At 35.1% G+C, this 16,557-nt stretch overlaps 1 protein-coding gene across 1 annotated transcript in view; it reads left to right on the top strand.

Moving 5' to 3' along the window:
- Positions 1-16,557, top strand: part of chb (CLIP-associating protein) — a 57,594-nt gene that overhangs the window by 11,620 nt on the left and 29,417 nt on the right. The window contains exons 3-16 of the mRNA XM_090117558.1: positions 219-319; positions 2,741-2,917; positions 3,780-3,904; positions 4,980-5,093; positions 6,615-6,722; positions 7,369-7,458; positions 11,429-11,595; positions 12,781-12,903; positions 13,269-13,388; positions 14,103-14,230; positions 14,436-14,564; positions 15,392-15,525; positions 15,719-15,766; positions 16,246-16,347. Of these exons, the coding sequence (XP_089973684.1) occupies positions 219-319; positions 2,741-2,917; positions 3,780-3,904; positions 4,980-5,093; positions 6,615-6,722; positions 7,369-7,458; positions 11,429-11,595; positions 12,781-12,903; positions 13,269-13,388; positions 14,103-14,230; positions 14,436-14,564; positions 15,392-15,525; positions 15,719-15,766; positions 16,246-16,347 (1,666 nt within the window). The remainder of the gene's footprint in view (positions 1-218; positions 320-2,740; positions 2,918-3,779; positions 3,905-4,979; positions 5,094-6,614; positions 6,723-7,368; positions 7,459-11,428; positions 11,596-12,780; positions 12,904-13,268; positions 13,389-14,102; positions 14,231-14,435; positions 14,565-15,391; positions 15,526-15,718; positions 15,767-16,245; positions 16,348-16,557) is intronic.

Raw genomic sequence — 16,557 nt, 5'->3', positions numbered from 1 at the left:
TTTGTCTGCGTCGCTAAGTATTAACTTATCACCTGAATTATATTTATAATTTCGTAATTATAATAAATGTTGGAATATGAAATATTTGTTTTCATGAAAACTTTGAAAAATAACACAGTACTTATTTCTTTACTTAATTAAAACTCCGTCCACATCAAAATACGATTTCTACTTATATTGTCAAAATTTTTATTAATATATCCTTCATAATATTCCAGGTAGCCCAAAACGGTTTGGAGGTGCTGTGCGCGGTCGCGGAGCGCATGGGACCGGAGTTCTCGCATTATGTGCCCACCGTGCTGCCGCATATTATTGACAGGTGGGTAAAAGTAAAACATCGTGAGCGAACCGATATGTCGAAAAATCAAAAGTTCGATAGCAAATGTCATCCGCCAACCCGCACTTGGCCAGTGTGGTGGTTTATGGCCTGTATTCTCATAGTGCATAGTGCTCCCAGCAGTGGGAACGTATATGGGCTGGTGATGATGATGATGATTGGTAAAAAGTGAGGATTAAAAGGCTCCCTTCACAATACACAGCGTTGGCCCAACAAATGATCGTCAGTGTTTGCGGCCATAACGGCAATTATGTATAAACTATAAACATCTACAATGACGGCCGATCATAGACATAGGCACACATTATCGTGATTGCCTCTACTCGCCAACACTGCCCATTGTGAAGAGGGCCCATAACGGCCTAAACGAGATTTAGAGCAGTTAAAAGGCTTTAATTTGTATGAGTTATATGTAAAAATTCCTCGAAGCAGCATGAAACAGTGACACATCATAATGAGAGATTTGGATTTATCATGATGGATGAAAATGATATTTAAAGTCTTGTACATCTTTTTTTTTTCAAATTATGCATATACCCATAAATTGGCACAATCAAAACCATAGCCAAATTGATTTTTTGTCACACATAATTTATTTTACGATGCAAGATGCTCGAATAGGAAATGGCAGTCATAATCCCGATGGGGCGTTAAATGAGTCATTTTCCTTGCTATTGTTTTATATTGGCATATGAATTATGTATAAATAATAAACAAGTATGTTCCCTTTATAATATTCTTGTTAAATATATTGTCATAGGCGCTTGCCCAGGATTTTCCTGAATATAGCCTATTCAGGAAAAATCCTGGGCTAACTGTTTATAAAAATGAATCCATAGATACTTGTAAAAATATACATGAATAAAAAGGTGTATGGGCTTGATCGATATTGCAATTATTATTATTCTATTGCAAAGATTAGTCTCTTACGAACATACGAAGTTAGAAATTCGAACCTCTTATATTATACTAGCTGCTCCGCGCGGTTTCACCCCCGTGGCTCCACTCCTGTTTGCCGTAGCGTAAAGATATATAGCCTCCTCGATAAATGGGCTATCTAACACCGAAAAATTTTTTCAAATCGTACCAGTAATTCCCGAGATTAGCGCGTTCAAACAAACAAACTATTCAGCTTTATAATATTAGTATGTATAGATATTCACTGCTGTTACAAATCGGGTTAAAAAGTTCCGTTTCTTTTAGTAAATCCCCGTTGAAAATTGTGAACGAAAAAATGGTCTAGTTTATATGAATTATGCAAATCATTTTTAGGCATATAATATGACTTATGAATGACTCAGTTAAAAATTAATGATTCATAAATGTTACAACTTTATGTTGGGGTTCAACCACAGATGATATATTTATTTTATTGTCATGCAGGTAAATGTGCTTTATAAACAACCTTAGTAAACATGGTGACTTTATACTTTACCGTTCCCGTGGGATTTCCGGGATAAAACCTATCCTATGTCCTTTCTCGGGTATCAAAATATCTCTATACAAAATTTCATGCAAATTGGTTCAGTAATTAAGGCGTGATTGAGTAACATACAGACAGACAGAGTTAATGTCGCATTTATAATATTAGTATGGATTTATAATATGTATCTATCTATACTAATATTATAAAGAGGAAAAGTTTGTAAGTATGTATGTATGTATGTATGTATGGTTTTCACGCATAAACTACTGGACCGATTTCAAAAATTCTTTCACCATTAGAAAGCTGCATCTTCACTGAGCAACATAGGCTATATTGCATTTTGAAAAAAAATAGAGATCCTTACCAAAAATGCAATAAAGTAACCCAAGGTGTAAAAAATTCCTCAATAAAAGTTCTGTCATCGCGTGCGCTGCGGAATCTATGGAAGATAGAATAAAAAAATGTTCTACGGTATTATAGAATGGATCAATATCTACAAGAAAGTCCGCGATACCATATGTCCATCTTCAGTAGTTATGTTACTACAACAACTTTTTTACGTTTTCAAAGTAAATAGAAGTGCCGACAGTAATCAAACCATGTTATCCATACACATATATTAATCCTTATCCCATTAAATGATGTTTTCTTATAGACTGTTTCAATACCAGCAAAATACTTTTTAAATGAAAAGAATTGGATATTCCATTCAAAAGATATAACGGATTTTTAAAAGAGTCAATCTACAGAAAATAGTAGGTATACTGTTCGAGCAGGCCGATATCGTAGGCACGATATCGCTATCTATGCGGGTGAAACCGCAGGGCATTGCTAGTTAAGTTATAAGTTCATCTATAATTGTATATTAGCTAATTATTTATGCGTCATCAGCTAATAAAATATTTGAAATATTGTATTACATGCATTTTCAAATTATTTATCAAATAGACACATTAATTGTTCAATTCCAATTACAGACTAGCGGACACAAAAGAGGGCGTTCGCGTATCAGCGCGCGCCTGCCTCACAACACTCGGCGAGTGTAGAGCGGCCGCACCGCGCGCTTTACTCGCTCGTCTGACGCCAGCCTTACAGCATAAAGCGGCGCACGCTAGGGAGGAGGCGTTGAAGTGTATAGCGGCGCTGTTGCATACGTAAGTTGTGATAATAGTGCGTTAAACGCGCGGTTATAGTGCGGTTAACGCTCGTAAGGTGCGTTAGACGCGCTGTTAACGCTCGTCTGTAGCTCGCCTTACAGCATAAAGCGGCACACGCTAGGGATGAAGCGTTGAAGTGTATAGCGGCGTTTTTGCATACGTGAGTTGTGATAATAGTGCGTTAAACGCGCGGTTAACGCTCGTCTGTCTGGCTCAGCTTCCGTTTCACGAGCTTCTGATAAGTGAATAAATACTACCAGTCATTTATTCACGCATACTTCAGTTGTAGTTGTAATGGCTCTTTATATACGTGCGGTTAACGCACTGTTAACGCGCGGTAAATGTTTGTGATTAGTTGGTTTATTTGTATGGATGCGCAGCTATATGATTTACTCGATTTTGTATTTAAATGTCTTCAATAAACAATCTACTCCACTCTGCATGGAAACTATTTTAACAAGTAACTATATAATCTTACTAGCGGTCCGCCCCGGCTTCGCCCGTGGTACCTACATGTTTAAACTATCCTATCTCTCAAGTTGGATCGAACTGCACATGGTGTGCGAATATTATTATAATCGGTTAAGTGGTTTAGGATTGAGGACAAACATTGTGACACGAGATCTTAATATATTATATAAATCTCGTGTCACAATGTTTGTCCTCAATGGACTCCTAAACCACTTAACCGATTATAATAAAATTCGCACACCATGTGCAGTTCGATCCAACTTGAGAGATAGATAGGTTTTATCCCGGAAATCCCACGGGAAAGGGAACTATGTGAGGTTTTCTCTGAAAACGCGGGCGAAGCCGCGGGCGGAAAGCTAGTTTATATATATAATCTCATACGTTACAGGCACGGCGCCGCAGAACTACAGTTACGCGCGGCTGTGCCTGCGCTCGCTGCACTCGTAGCAGATCCCAACGGTGCTGTGAGGGACGCCGCTCAGTTACTACTAGTGGATGTTTACCGGCATGTCGGTGAGTATACACAGACATACATACACACACAATAGAAATAGGCTTGTGACAGAAGGCTCGACGTCACGCACTTAACACGTCACGTCACGTAACAACACGTCAGGTATCAACACGTCACAACATGTCACGTAACAACATGTCCCGTCACATTAACAAAACGTAACGTCACATAATTTTAAATAACAAAACACAGGGGATTACATTCCACACGGAAGCAAGTTATTTCTTTTATGTTTTAATGACAAAATTATTACGGCAAAATTAAAAAAAAAAAATACAGCCGCCATTGTCATCAGGACAGCTGTTGCCATAGTGTTGCCATTATTTCAAAATTTCATTCTCCCAAAAGTCGGGGAGTTGATGTAAAGCATGTAAAGTTAATTAATTTTAAAATTACGATAAAATAATTTGATACAAAATGCAAATTTGTTTTTGCATTTTCTTCTCACAAAAACATGTATACTATGCTAACCCTTATACATATAGCAACCATATTTAAAAAAATATCACAGCCAATTAACACTGTCTTCGACATTTTGTTATAAGGCAGTTAATTTGAAAATTTCATATTTATGTATACTGAAATCGTATGAAGCATGTTTCCTATTTGTTTGGTTATAAACTGACATTTTATTTATTTAATAATAATTAAGGAGACATTACTTCTCCTCCCCGCCCCTTATTGGTTGAACAAGTTTTCATACATTTTCCTTTGGTTTCGAGTCCAGTGGTTGATTCGTCAAAGCTAAAATATAGTAATTGTATTTATGCATAGGTTCTAATAGTTAGAGTACACATAAAAAGTATAACAAATTGAAAAATAAAAATACTAAAGTGTGGGGTAATTTTATTGCATCTGGTAATCAACCTGGCACAAACACATGGATGTGTCGCCGCCATTACTAGGCTTCACTCAATGTGTAGGCGATACTCCGTCCGTCTTTTTTTATACGTCCATGCATGCATGTTTATCAGCCATCTGGTTTAACACAAGCGAAAGCTTAGTATGGGATCAGAACGTGCCGTGTGTGAAAATTGTCCTGAAATATTTATTTATTTGTATTTATTATTACAGGTGAAAGATTAAGACAAGACTTGAAGAAGAAGGAACTCGTGCCGGCGCAAAAGTTGGCACTATTGGAACAGAAGTTCGACGAGGCGAGAGAAGCCGGGTTGTTATTACCCTCAGGTAATTTGTTTTGAGATTTATTTCAAAATAAAAATAAAACATTGAGGTATTATTATAGAGAGGACAAGCGCGGCGGCGCGGGGCGGCTAGTGAGTCATACATACACTTTGTAGATATTCTGCCTCTTATTACATAAAAATTATAACCAATCAATGTAACAAATAAATATTGTTTATCTTATTAAAAAAATATGAATAAACTTATCAATTAAAACCAATCAATATAACAAAAAAAAAAATAGTTTGAGATGATTGACTGTAACTAGTGTTACAAATAGTGCAGTAGCGATGGCCTCTCTAGTACGCAGTACATGTAACTCAATGAAAAAAATGATTATTTTTTTCTGTTCTGAACAGATTTCCAAATGTAGTATTATTTGTTTTCTGATTTTTGGATTTGTAAACTACGAATAAACTTCTAAATACAAATGTTTCTATACTTGAAAAAATGTGTGCGTGTACTAGTGTACACACGTAAGAAGTGAAACTTCTTTATGACTAGAGTTTGGGAATTCTCGACAATTTCAACGTCCCGGGACACGAGACAGGCTACGATCAAAGTCCCGGGACTTCCCGGGACTTCGAGACTTTTTTTAATTACAAAATTTGAACTTTGATTTCTGGTGAAACGTATTAATAAAAAGGGTTTTTTTTTAAATCAACATTAATTATCGGTTAAATCAACATTTATTAAACATAAAATATAATCACAATAGTTATAACTTTAATATGTCAAATAATTGGTATGTTTATTCCTATAATCACAGATTAACTTTTAATTTAAAACAATTATTAAATATTATTATAATAAAAGAAACTTAGTAACAATCATACTAACTTTAATATCATGTCATAATCATATTAATCATAATTTGGTAATTTTTATAATCACAGATTTGTTTCCTTATCTGTAAAACAGACTTTTGAATCAGTCTTTCAAATTATTAATCAGTTAAAAAAATAAAATTACTTTGATTTTATAAAATAGGCTTTTAAAAAAATCAGAGCATTAACAGCTTTGTCCGACAATCTGCTTCTGATTTTTGTAATAACGCCACCGGACAAGGAAAACACTCTCTCATTTTCAACAGAAGTAAGGCTTTATAAAGTAGTTCTAAATTTTATGTATGAAGTATGTAGACCAAGTAATTATTCATTACAGTAACAGATGGCGCTAGCTAGGCTCATGCAATGCTTTGAAAATAAAAATTAATACAATACATACGACTATCGTGTCTCGTCTCGAGTCTCGACCCAAAAGTCCCGGGACACGAGACAACGAAATTTACAAAAAGTCCCGGGACCCAAACCCTATTTATGACCTTATTTTTCAAAAAATAATTTACTATATGCAACTTTACAGAAATACGTCGAATCACGCGTGGTAGGGATAAGAACAAGATGGCGCGTAGCAGAAAAATGTCACGCGTAACGAAAAAATGTTACACTAAATTTTTTTCCAACCCCGATAAAGAAGTTTCACTTCAATAATAAACTTATTTTGAATAATTGAATTTCACAGCAACCGTAGGCACGGACGAAGCGGACTTTGTGTCGCGGACGATAAAACGTACCATGACTATACCGACCAGTAGGAGCAGAGATGGCGATAGTGGGGCTTCCACACCAGGTAAATTATCACTATCTCTATCACTATCAGTATCATTACCTATATGGCTATCACTATCTGAATAACTATCTATTATAATATAGCAATCAAAAATAATTTCAAGCATGTTCAAAGTCAATGTATAATCTTATAATTTCTCGATGAAATAGAAACGATCACACTCTTTTTTAATTCACTTATTAAAAACTTTCACATTACATATCGTTAATCACATGTCACAATAATTTTCAACAGACATTGTTAACTGATAAAACTATTTAATATCGAAAAAAAAAACATTTTCATCAATTAAACACGACAACTGCATTGTTTCGTTATAGAAGCTTCGAGAATGTTCTAGAACGTCACGATTAACCTCTCTAGAACGCCTACTCATTACGTATATCTATACATATAATAAATTAAGAATAAGTGTTCTAGAACCTCGTCGCATTCTTTCCAAAGCATTATAGAAGCTTCCAGAATGTTCTAGAACGTTTGATATAATTCTACGACTTCACTATTAACCTCTAGAGAACATTTACGCATTATATTTAAAGTGTTCTGAACGTCCACATTCGAAAGCGTTCTAGAACATTCTAGAAGCTTCGAGAACGTTCTAGAACATTCTAGAACACGATTAACCCTCATCTAACAAACATTGTAGCGTGTGAAGTGAAGAAGACGATCGGCGGATTGTATGGAGCGCCGTCGGCTAGTAGGAAACCGCCGACGGCTAAATTAACTAGTTCTAGTGGTGAGTTTTCATTGTAACAATCATTTTTATTCATTTTTATTTAAAACTAATGACATTATAAGTAAAATGGTCTACATTGAAATTAAAGACTTCAGATTTTAGACAAGATTTATTCATTATATTACCGGAAGTTTCGCACACTTTATTTTTTAGTGGAAAATACTAAAGTGGAAATAGGTTATTGGCGCTCCGAGAGTGGCAGATCAAGATGTGGCTAATTAGCCACAATTTACTTTGTCTCTTTTTCGTTTACGATATTTAAATCATGCCATCTCACTTTAATCGTGTGTGCGTTTCTGTGCCGTGTTTGAACATCGTATGTTGTGTTGGTGACCTATCTACACCTTTTTGCTTATAATATTGTTACTTATTCACAATATTTTAAAAATATCATATTCTTTCTTTTTTTCATTCAAAATAAAAATTAATTGTTCAAATTTTTTGTGTTTGTTTTTAGCTTTCTTGCCGACATGACATGACAATCGTCGAAATATAATATATTTTCGTGATTTTTTAAGGTTTAATACATTTTTTATAACTTGTGTACAACCTTTTGTAGGTATTTTTTTTGGTTTTGTTAATTTTTACAAAAGTTTATAATTAAATAAACTGTATAGGTACACGTTTATGTTATTGCTGTTTCGTGTTCGCATATTTTTTATCATAAACATTTAACAAAGAATAAATTGTTGAATGAGTTTCCTTGCAAAATTTTACTTGACTTACAATCCATTTGTTTATTTTCAAATTTTTCAATGTGATATTATTTTGCTTTATGTTGATTGTAACTCCCAAGTTTTTAAGCGTAGGTTGTATAAGCTTTTTTGCATGTTCAATTATATTGTAGCTTTCTACTGGTGAAACCATTTTTAAAATCTGTTTTTTTCACATATTTGGTACAAATACTACGACATACGTATGTCTTTTCGTTTTTACGTTGTTTACAATTAGGACAGTTTCACATTAAAAGTCCTATGTTATTTTTCGCGTTGTCTTCAATGATGACAATTTCACGGCTATGTGAACTTGGCACCCGACTCTTAAAAATATCACATTTTTAGTAATAGTCCGGGATACATCGCCCATTTTTGCAAGTGATTACTATCAAGCTAATTTTTCGTGAGTAGCTTTATTTTGATGAGACGCCCAATAATTTTATGTACGAAACTCTCGATTGTGGTAGCTTACAGAGGTAACAAGGATAAAAATTTTTGATTTGACGGTTCTCAAATATTTATTACGCAATTTGTAGGACAATATGTCTGTTGAATTATATAAGTACTAGCAATGCCCTGCGGTTTCACCCGCATAGATAGCGATATCGTTACAGTGAAAAGTCTACTATAGGTCGGACTATAGGTTTAATTTTAAATCACATGAAAATCACCTTTACCCCGTCCCGCACTACGGCCTTTTTTTTTTTTGTTTTAGTGGGGAAATCTTTCATAGATACCCACGGCCTCCGGGGAGGGGCCGTGGGTTATATCGGATTCCTACCGTCCAAAACCCCACTGTGTTCCGTCAAGACGCATATTGGTATTTGGTAGAATTCCTCCGTGACCCCCGCACTACGGCCTGCTCGAACAGTATACCTACTATTTTCTGTAGATTGACACTTTTAAAAATTCGTTATATCTTTTGAATGGAATATCCAATTCTTTTCATTTAAAAAGTATTTTGCTGGTATTGAAACAGTCTATAATAAAACATCATTTAATGGGATAAGGATTAATATATGTGTATGGATAACATGGTTTGATTACTGTCGGCACTTCTATTTACTTTGAAAACGTAAAAAAGTTGTTGTAGTAACATAACTACTGAAGATGGACATATGGTATCGCGGACTTTCTTGTAGATATTGATCCATTCTATAATACCGTAGAACATTTTTTTGTTCTATCTTCAATAGATTCCGCAGCGCACGCGATGACAGAAGTTTTATTGAGGATTTTTTTACACCTTGGGTTACATTATTGCATTTTTGGTAAGGATCTCTAATTTTTTTGAAAATGCAATATAGCCTATGTTGTTCAGTAAAGATGCAGCTTTCTAATGGTGAAAGAATTTTTGAAATCGGTCCAGTAGTTTATGCGTGAAAACCATACATACATACATACATACATACATACATACTTACAAACTTTTCCTCTTTATAATATTAGTATAGATTAAATAAGTGAAAATAAAAAAATCAGCTGGTTAGTAATCATTTATGATGACTTCGTTATCGATACACATTGGAAAGGGGGACTCTTTGATCAAACCATAGATTTTGTAGGACAAATATTTTTTCGAATAATTTAGATAATTATCTTGAGATTGAACAAAAAAAAACATTCAGTTAGTAATTAATATTTGAGAACCATCAAATCAAAATATTTTATCCTTGTTTCCTCTGGTAGCTACCACAATCGAGAGTTTCGTACATGAAATTATTGGGCATCTCATCAAAATAAAGCTACTCACGAAAAATTAGCTTGATAGTAATCACTTGCAAAAATGGGCGATGTATCCCGGACTATAAGAAGTGCAACTTATTTAACTACAAACGAATATTTTTTCACTACAAACCTTTAGGACCATTTTTAACGTTTGTAGTAATCATATTCTCTTCGGAATTAGTTTTGTGTAGAAAATAAAATTGCTTAAAATAAAAATAGTGTTTTTGCTCAAGTACTAACGAAAAAAAAGTCAGCTAGTTTGTACTATTTCTTACACATGTTTTTACGTTACAATCAACATTTTAGCGAGCGAAGCGGGCGCCGGCGCGGTATATAGCGTAGCATTCACCTCTTTGTGTCCATGTTGCATTATTTGGTTTCCATTTTACATTATTATCTTTATTTTTGGCTCTTGAGACTCAAGACTCTAGACTCTGTATTTTACTAATTCAGGAGCCTATAGATTTATATACAGGGTGTCCCACTATTGGTATACTAAGGGGGAAGGGACTTATAGTTTTGCATATACTGATCACGTAAAAAATACTTAAACAACAGAATTACGTCAAAATTTTTTTGCTAAATTCCTGAAAATCCATGTTTTCTTCTTTAGCTTCGTGCAGCCAGCATATACCGCTTCACTAACGTGCTTCACGTGCGGTTGGCAAAGTTGGGCGGGTTGCTTATTATGGGTGTACACAATATGGAGTTTTAAGAATTCATCTATTTGAGAAAAAAAAATGCGTCTGGAATTTTATAAGTATTTTTTACGAACTAAGCGTATGCAAAACTATAACCTCCTTTGAGCTTAGTATACCAACAGTGGGTCACCCTGTATATATTGCTGTATAGCTGTACTTATTTTTTGTCAATAAAGTTTTTATTTATATTATATATATATATATATATATATATATATATATATATATATTTATTTAATAGCGAGCGAAGCGAGCGCGGGAGCGGTATCAAGCGAAGCGTTCTCCACGGAGCATTACAATAGTTTCATATTTGTTTCACAGTTATATTACTTCGTATTCATTCTGTCCAACAGTTTTTATTATATTTCTTACGTTACAATCATCATTTTAGCGAGCGATTTTTTCGTATCTACATTATTTTACATTACATCGTTTTAGCGAGCGAAGCGGGCGTGGGCACGGTATATAGCGTAGCATTCACCTCTTTGTGTCCATGTTGCATTATTTGGTTTCCATTTTACATTTTTATTGTCATTTTTGGCTCTTGAGACACAGTATTTTATTAATTCCTAAGCCTATGGATTCATCTATACTAATACTATAAAGCTGAAGAGTTTGTTTGTTTGAACGCGCTAATCTCGGGAACTACTGGTCCGATTTGAAAAATTCTTTCGGTGTTAGATAGCTCATTTATCGAGGAAGGCTATAGGCTATATATCATCACGATACGACCAACAGGAGAGAAGCCACGGGGGTGAAACCGCGCGGAGCAGCTAGTATACATATAAGCTGTACCTATTTTTTATGTCAATTTATTTATAATAGCGAGCGAAGCGGGCGCGGGCGCAGTGTCGAGCGAAGCGTTCGAGGCCGCGTTCTCGCACGCTCCGCCCGCGGCGGTGTACGGGGCGCGCGGGCTGGACGACCTGTGCCGGCACGCGGCCGCGCTGCTCGGGGACCGCGCCGCCGACTGGGAGCGGCGCGTGGACGCGGTGAGTACCGGGAATTGACAAAAATTGGTTGTTTGTAAAGTAGGTTTACGATCGAGATGTTTACGTGATAACGTCTTATTGGTGGCAGCGCTCGAGATGAGACGGGAGATCGGTCCGTCTCTCTCTCGTTAAACCTGCAATCGCGCTCGTGAGGTTTTGGTGTGACACAAGTTTCTGAACATGTCACCCGACTAAAACGATTTTAAAAACGTTATCACGTTAAAAAATAATAAAAATAAAGGAGGACGCGTCAAATTGGGCCTGAAACTTGGGTTAAGACCAATTCACACTAAAAATAGTTTTTGTGATAGATCATTACACATACCTAACGAAAAAAATAAAATAAAAAAAAGACGGGTTGCACTCCAGGAGTGCCGGCAGAAGTAAAAACTTGACTATTAACGTTGAGCATGTTTGATATTTTGGAATGGTATCCGTCTTACGCTTTTTCGATCAGGTCACGTGTCCTGACGCGAGTTTAAGATTTTATACCCATTACAGAAAAAGTGCTCAACGCCGCTAAAGAAGTTTTCACTTCAAAAATAATAAAAATAAATTTATAAAGAAAAAAAATGTGTGCGTGTACTAGTATACACACGTAAGAAGTGAAACTTCTTTATGACCTTATTTTTCAAAAAATAATTTACTATATGCTACTTTACAGAAATACGTCGAATAACGCGTGGTAGGGATAAGAAAAAGATGGCGCGTAACGGAAAAATGTCACGCGTAACGAAAAAATGTTACACTAATTTTTTTTCCAACCCCGATAAAGAAGTTTCACTTCAACTAGCCTTCCGCTCGCGTTTTCAAAGAAAAACCCGCATAGTTCCCGTTCCCGTGGAATTTCCGGGATGAAACCTATCCTATGTGTTAATCCAGGTTACCCTCTATATGTGTGCTTAATTTCATTGTAATCGGTTCAATAGTATTTGCGTGAAAGAGTAACAAACACGTGTGTGTTTGTTACTCTTTCACGATGTGTGTGTGTGTACACATCCATCCTCACAAACTTTCGCATTTATAATATTGTCACTTTCAGTGAATCCATAACGTGATCATACAAAACGGCGGGGCAAAAATGGACACGTTTTACACAAAACAAGAAAAAGAAGTTGAAAAGGCATGTTTTTGTCTTTTTTTACACACTTTTAATAGCGAAATCTAATAAAATATAATTTGCAGCTGAAAAAAATACGTTCGCTGTTAGCGGCGAATGCGCACACGCAGTACCCGGTCGAGTTCGCGGCGCACTTGAAGGATCTGTCGGTGCCTTTTCTAGTCGTTATCAAGGATCTTAGGAGCCAGGTGAGTTTGATTTTTTGTTGATTATATGAGTAAATGTAGAAAATGGTGTTTTGGAAAAAAAAACTAGGGTAAAAAGTAGATGAAAAAGACTGAAAATATGTAAAAAAATATATTTTATTGTTAAATTTCAATATCACGCATGAATTTCGACTTGACTTTTTTTACTTTTTAAAAACAAATGGCAAAAAAAAATACAGATTAAACACACATAACTGTTTTTTAAATAATCACAGGATAACTATTTTATTTTAGTTAAAAATATTTTTTTATGATAGTCAACGACTTCTACATTCTACATCAAATTACAAAAAGTAATTTAAAATAATTATGACGATGTTTTTGCTAACCGTACATTTATTTTACAGGTTGTACGCGAAGCGTGCATAACAATAGCCCACATGGCGAAGGTGCTAAAGAACAAATTGGAACAATTCAGTCTCTATATATTGCAAGAGTTAATAAACTTGATACAGAACGCCGCTAAGGTAAGAAATTAATTAATATTAAATAATTAGTTGGGAATTTATCAGTAAATCCGGCTCGAAGGACCAGAATTTTGATTTGTTTGATAATTTGTTTCGAATTTATGTTGTACGGTGCAACCGTACAGAGCGCATCATCATCATTTTTTGTATGCCACATCATTTTCATTTTCATATAGCATGAACTAATCACGTTAAAAGTTAGAACGTCGCGAGCCGCGTACGTGTGTAACTCTTATCATCATAGCATAGCAATAAAGCATATTATCTTAGCTTTAATTATTATCAGCAGCAGCATCCCTAGGTGTACGAACCGTACATATGTCTCAAATAATTAATATTATATCCAAATATTCATATATCTAAATACTATAATAGATAATAAATCTTGTTAAAACCCGTTAAAAAGTATTTATTCTATAGAGACATGTAGTATATATGTTTCTTTCTTTCTATCATGACCAGAACCAATAGCTACAAAATAATAAATTGCGTTTAAAATCCGTTAAAATATATTTTATCAAATAGAGAGTATGAGTTTTCAAAACTCGGCGACCTTTTTTTTAGATAATCGTGTTTTAAATCCGTTTAAATATATGTATTTATCAAACAGAGAATGTTCAAGTTTGAGTTATCAAAGCCGTGACGAACAGCTAGTAATTAATCTCGTTTTAAACCCGTCAAAAACTTTTTTATCACCAAATATTTATCTTTCAGGTTGTTTCCTCTGCGGGCACAGTGTGTGTACGCTACATAGTGGTGCACGTACACTCACCGCGACTCATACCCGTGTTAACTACCAACTTGACTACCAATAAGAGCAAGGAGATACGGTCTACACTCAGGTTAGTTAAAAGTAGTATTTTAGTAAATATTTAGTAGTACCGCCATAACGTAGAATATCATTATTCATTAATCATACCAACCACCATCACCATCCCCACTTACTCCCTTGGCGTATCGTCATCATTTTCATTATCATCATCATCATCATTACGATGTTTTTTTTTTTTAAAGTGCAATAACTAATAAATAAACCCCATATTCCAGTGAGGTGCTAGTGCTGGTGTTAGAAAGGTGGTCGACCACCGCGATAGAGAAGCAGCAGCAAGTTATACACGAAGCTATACGACGAGCGTGTGTGGACGCTGATAGTGTAGCGAGGAACAATGGACGGAGGTGAGATATCCATTTATTCTTAATCATGTTATTTATTTTTAACAAAAAAAGTGTTTTCAGGGTGTTTTTCCACGAATATTGTGCGAGGATGTGTAGCGAGGAATGTGTTTGTAAGTAACCGATCATATCGCTTGAGTAAGTTAGAACTTAGAAGTTTGAAGCGTTATGATTAACCAATCATATACAGGATGTCCCAGAAGTCGACGTCAAGCCGAAATTTTCTGACAGGTAATGCCACACAAGTTATCTTAGGAAGTGTAATCCTCGCACACTATTGATGGAAATAGACATTAAACATACTTGTTATCGACAAATAACAATAAAATTAATAATTCCTGTACATAAATAAGGTAATAATTAATTAAGGTAGACAACTTTTTATTTAGATAAGTACTATTAAAAATCCTTTTTTTCGTTATATGACTACAGTCTAGATTTTTATTGCTATTTTTTTATGATATGTACTTATTTTTATGTAAGATTTAGTTATTTGTACTAGCCTATGTAAAAGTGTTATATTCGTGAAGTCAAAAAACTGTCTCTAAAATTTCCTGTTTTAACGTTTTTCAAAAACATTGGATGCGTAACAGAAACGTCTCGACGTTTCTGTTAATTTAAATCTTCTTATATATAAAAATGGATCGCAAAATGTGTTGGTAAGCGCATAACTCGAGAACGGCTGAACCGATTTCGATAATTCTTTTTTTATTATATTCCTTGAAGTACGAGGATGGTTATTACGTAGAGAAAACGTAAATATGTACCACGGGCGAGGCCGGGGCGGACCACTAGTTGGTTATAAATTTAATTATACTACAATTTCGCAGAGCGTACTGGGCTTACAAACGTCACTTCCCGGATCAAGCGGAACAATTGTTCGCTCGACTCGATTCGGCTGCGCAGAAACAGATAGAACGAGAGCGTCTTGGTAGCGTGGATAGCTTGCAACATATTGGCACAGGTGAGTTTATAAATAAATAAACAAAAAGAGCGTGAGCACACGTGTCTGACACGTGAAACTTCTTTGGCAATATTCAAAGATATCAAGATCGTCGCCTTAATTCATGACGTGACGGTATTGACATGACGTGAAATTTTACTCTCAACGCGCGTTTTATAACTCTTAATAAAAATTATATTATTATGTATTACAGAAAGGCGAATGCTGACAAGTCCAAGAAGTCCATCCGCTAGTGTATCAGGTAATTTAAAAAATCCTATGTTTATTGTATTATTTAGGGCCGATTTTTCAATGCTTGGATAAAACTTATCCGTCCAATATTAAGTATTACACGATAATATTAAAATGTCACGTAAACTGTCAAATACGGGCAATTAGAATACGTTTTTAAAATGGTAGTTTTGTACATTATTCGACGAATAAGTTTTAACCAAGGATTGAAAAATCAGCCCTTATTCACATATATCATTCAAAAACTTGTCATTACTGATGTTTAAAAATTCCATTTGTTGTATCTTCTTAGTAGCCAATAACAAAAACCTGCATAGTATTATTGAAATTTTCATTAAGTACCCTCAAAAATCTCGCATGTAATATTACGAATACAACTACCCGCTAAAAATTAAACAAAAATTTCCCTTACACGCTGCCCTGGATCGGTATGTGCATTCATCATATATTTATATATAAAACATATATAAAAAATGTAAAAAACAACAGCGTCAACGGAAAATCTTTCGGTCCATAGAACGAACTCGTTGCGCAGACGCAGAGCGTCGCAAGAGAGACCGCCGATATCGCATATACCTGTTGCTATGAGAGGTCAAAATTGTGCAAATTGATTTTATTTTTGGGTTTTTAAATAGGGTTATTAGATGTGGGGGGAGGGCTAGAATCCATGGTGGGGGGACATAAAGTCATATTTTATATTAGATAGTTTTTCTGGGGAAAACATCTTTAATGCCCTTTGAAGCCTTACAATTTAGATTAGATAGCAGGCTAATATTGATGGTTGTGTGAGGGTTCGATTCC

The sequence above is a fragment of the Colias eurytheme genome, chromosome 28, assembly GCF_061535395.1.
Source record: "Colias eurytheme isolate Ceu_HAF_F1 chromosome 28, ilColEury1 Martin Lab GWU primary, whole genome shotgun sequence".
NCBI classification, from domain to species: domain Eukaryota; kingdom Metazoa; phylum Arthropoda; class Insecta; order Lepidoptera; family Pieridae; genus Colias; species Colias eurytheme.
The sequence above is the reverse complement of the archived record's forward strand: the minus strand, read 5'-3'. Positions and strand labels throughout refer to the sequence as shown.